This window comes from Durio zibethinus, chromosome 17 (assembly GCF_047325235.1).
Source record: "Durio zibethinus cultivar Kanyao isolate XHJ-2024 chromosome 17, ASM4732523v1, whole genome shotgun sequence".
Lineage (NCBI taxonomy): Eukaryota > Viridiplantae > Streptophyta > Magnoliopsida > Malvales > Malvaceae > Durio > Durio zibethinus.
The window spans coordinates 9,275,349-9,278,742 of NC_143178.1; the positions used below are offsets into that span (position 1 = coordinate 9,275,349).

At 34.3% G+C, this 3,394-nt stretch overlaps 1 protein-coding gene across 1 annotated transcript; it reads right to left on the reverse strand.

The window, feature by feature from the left end:
- Positions 1-864: 864 nt before the first annotated feature.
- LOC111274467 (PTI1-like tyrosine-protein kinase At3g15890) lies at positions 865-3,040 on the reverse strand. The gene is made up of 4 exons (XM_022859134.2): positions 2,985-3,040; positions 2,710-2,854; positions 2,289-2,551; positions 865-1,515 (listed from the first exon to the last, which is right to left on the reverse strand). Exons 1-4 carry the CDS (start codon positions 3,038-3,040, stop codon positions 891-893), a joined length of 1,089 nt encoding a protein of 362 aa, XP_022714869.2. The 3' UTR covers positions 865-890.
- Between the last annotated feature and the right edge of the window lie 354 nt (positions 3,041-3,394).

Genomic DNA, 3,394 nt, shown 5'->3' on the forward strand with positions numbered 1-3,394 from the left:
CTACACTGCCTAGAAAGAATATATACAAAAAAGAAATATATATATATAATTCTGGAAACTAGAAATTGCTAGTAAATTAGTATATTTAGCCTATTGAAAAGGTCAAAACTAAAGCTTTAACAAGTTAGTAGAGTGCACTGGAATTATGGAATGTTTCTTTGCCTCTGGTTGCCATTAATCATCTATCACCATCCACGTCGAATTGTCAGTGCATTCGCTCTGCATACCAATCTAAATCCAAAAAGAGAGGACATGGGCTAAAACAAACTCGAAACAGGGTTTACACAAGACCTTCTGAGCAGGCCACAAAACTCTAAGCCCATTGGAACCTAAACCTTAGCTAGGAAAAGGAAAGCCCATGATCAAAATCCAATCGGAAGGCTGCTCGCCAGTTGGATCCGTGTCTTTCTTAAAATGGATTTACCTTTTGAGGGCGGTTGGTGGAAAACTTCGATTTTTGAAGCGAAGGGGATGGACCCAGATTGGCTCCCAAATCATTTCTCATGTTGGACTTATTTACACTAATATATCTAGATTTATCTTCATTTCTCTGACTATAGAGTACTGGTGAAGGTAAGGCCAAATAGTAAAAATTTGACCAACTCCTGCTTTGTTTCTTCGAATGAAAGCGATTCACTGTGTCCTTCCTGTTGTGTTTCATAGGAGAAACTATACAAGCAATTTTTAATTAATTAATCAAAACGAATGAAGAAAGAAAGAAGAATACATAAAATTAATTAGATTCCAAATTAAGACCTAGTCATATACATATGGTTTTTCACTTTTTTTTAACTAAAACGACATTAAAAAACATCCAAGAGATTGACAATCTCTTGCAAATTAGGTACACAAAGAAAAGAACAAATAAATTAAACATTCAAATCTTTCTTTTAACACGTCCATTTTCTTCTTATTTCAGATTGTACCATTCTGAACCCTTCAAAATCAGTATCAGTTTCATCATTGTCTGCATCTTCTTCTTCAAGCATGTCTTCAATATTAGTCACCTCTTTTCTTCTTCTTCCCACACCATCCTTAAGCCACTCCACTACTTCTAACATGCTAGGCCGATTCTCGTGATTGCTGTCGGTGCATCTCATTGCAATCATGACTGCAGATTTAAGCTGAGCTCGATCGAATTTTCCCTTCAACCTGGGATCTACAATATGATCAAATGCACCCTTTTGCACATACGGGGTGACCCATTGCACTATGTCCCGCTTCACCCCCCCTGGGAGTTTCTCTAAAGGTTGTTTTCCGCTAATGATCTGGAGAAGTAAAATGCCAAAGCTATAAACATCACAACTCTCGGAAACTTTCCCCCACATTGCATATTCAGGGGCCAAATATCCGAGAGTCCCCTTGACCCTAGTTGTCATATGCGTAACACCATCTGGTATAAGCTTTGCAAAGCCAAAATCAGCGACTTTTGCTTCAAAGTTTGTATCTAAAAGAACATTGCTGGCCTTTATGTCTCTGTGTATTATATGAGGATTGGCCTCATGATGCAAGTACCTTAAAAATAAATAAAACGACATATTAAATTAAATTAGGACGGCCTCAAAAACATATTAAATAAGTCGTTAAAGGAAATATGTAGATTAATAACATTTCCACTGATCAATTAATTGAAACTAGACTATACAGAAAATCTCACTATGTCAGCAATCAGCATCAAGCAACATTGTCGGTTTACTTAAATCATATATATATATATATATATATATATATATATATATATATATAAAAGGATGACAACGGGTCGGGGAGGGTTTTTGCTAGCCCCGAATCCGACCTGATTTTTATAATAAAAAAACTCGAATCCAATACGATTTGATATTTGTATGAATAGTACTTGATCCGAAATTAATAAAATATTATTTTTTAAATATAATTATATAATTATATATAAATAAAAAATAATTAAAAAAATAATTTTTAATATAATATCGGGTTTGGTTTGTCTAAAATCCAAAACCGATTTTTCTTTAATAATACTCCGACCTGACCTAAAACCTGAATTTCAAAAAAAAAAAATTAATCTTATGTGATCGGATTGAAACCCATCAAGCTCGAGTTGGGTTGCTAACTCTATATATATATAGATGTATATATTTTTGGTCAGTGATACGGTGAAATCATCTAATTCTCTTTCTATGCAGTGTATGGTATCAAATATATATTATGTTGTTAATCTTTGATTTAATTTGGCATTCACCATATGCGAACAATTTGAAGAATAAATTCCATAAGTTTCTTGCAAGTTAAGAAAGTTTTGTTTTACTTACGCTACACCTTCGGCTGAACCGATGGCTATTTTCATTCTGCGTGGCCAATCTAGTAAGCAATCGTCGGCAAGTTGACCATGCAGATGAGTGATCAAACTATGCTCAGGCATATAATCGTAGACTATTAATCTTTCATCCGCGCCGGCGTAAAACCCTCTCAAACCTAACAAATTCTTGTGCCTTACCCTCCCTAGAATCTCCACTTCCACCGCGAATTCCATCTCTGCCTTTGCAGTCATTGCCTTAAGTCGTTTTACTGCTATCTGCAACACCATGTTTTCTACACAAAATTAACAAAATAATTAAAAAAAAACAAATACTATGTATTTAATATAAGTTTATATATACCATAATTAGTTAATTTCCACTAGATACGAAGATTAAGCAAGAGAGAAATTAAAGTAAAACATTTAATAATTGCCTCGACGCCTTTACTTGTACGACCCCAATATACGCTTCCAAATCCGCCTTCACCAATCTTGTTATCGTTGTGGAAATTGTTTGTTGCGTACAGAAGCTCCTTGAGAGAGTATATTTCCCAGGGGTAATCCCTTCTCTTATTCACCCTGTAAGCAAAAGTATACAAAAAATAAAAAAATAGAAAAGCAAATTAATAACCCAGAAACGCTCTTCTCAAAACCGTTAAATGGATATTTATATATAAATATAATATATATATATTCCTGGAAAACCTACCTGTTCTGGTCTTCTTTTTGTTGATAGATGCAACAGAATAAATATCTCCAGTTCATAGTTTCTATGGCAGAAAGGTTAAGAGCGGTGAAAAACGAGGTGTCAAACAAAAAAAATGAAACAGGTTGGGGATACAAAGCAGCAAGCAAATATTATAGGAGATAAGTGAAGAAGAAAATATATAGCTTCTTGCACTGAAGACAGAAGGCAGCCTAAGAAGTCAAGGAATTTGGAGTATAATGGGGTGTGAAAACAAGATGAGGCATACATTTCTATTATAAACAGCCTTGAATTAAGCTAATTGAATTGTTGCTCTTGACGTTTCGCCTTAATCTGTTTTCCCATTGGAAACATCACAATATTCTATCACTCTTTAAACATTCTTGACGATTATTATTCTTTATTTTCTGTGA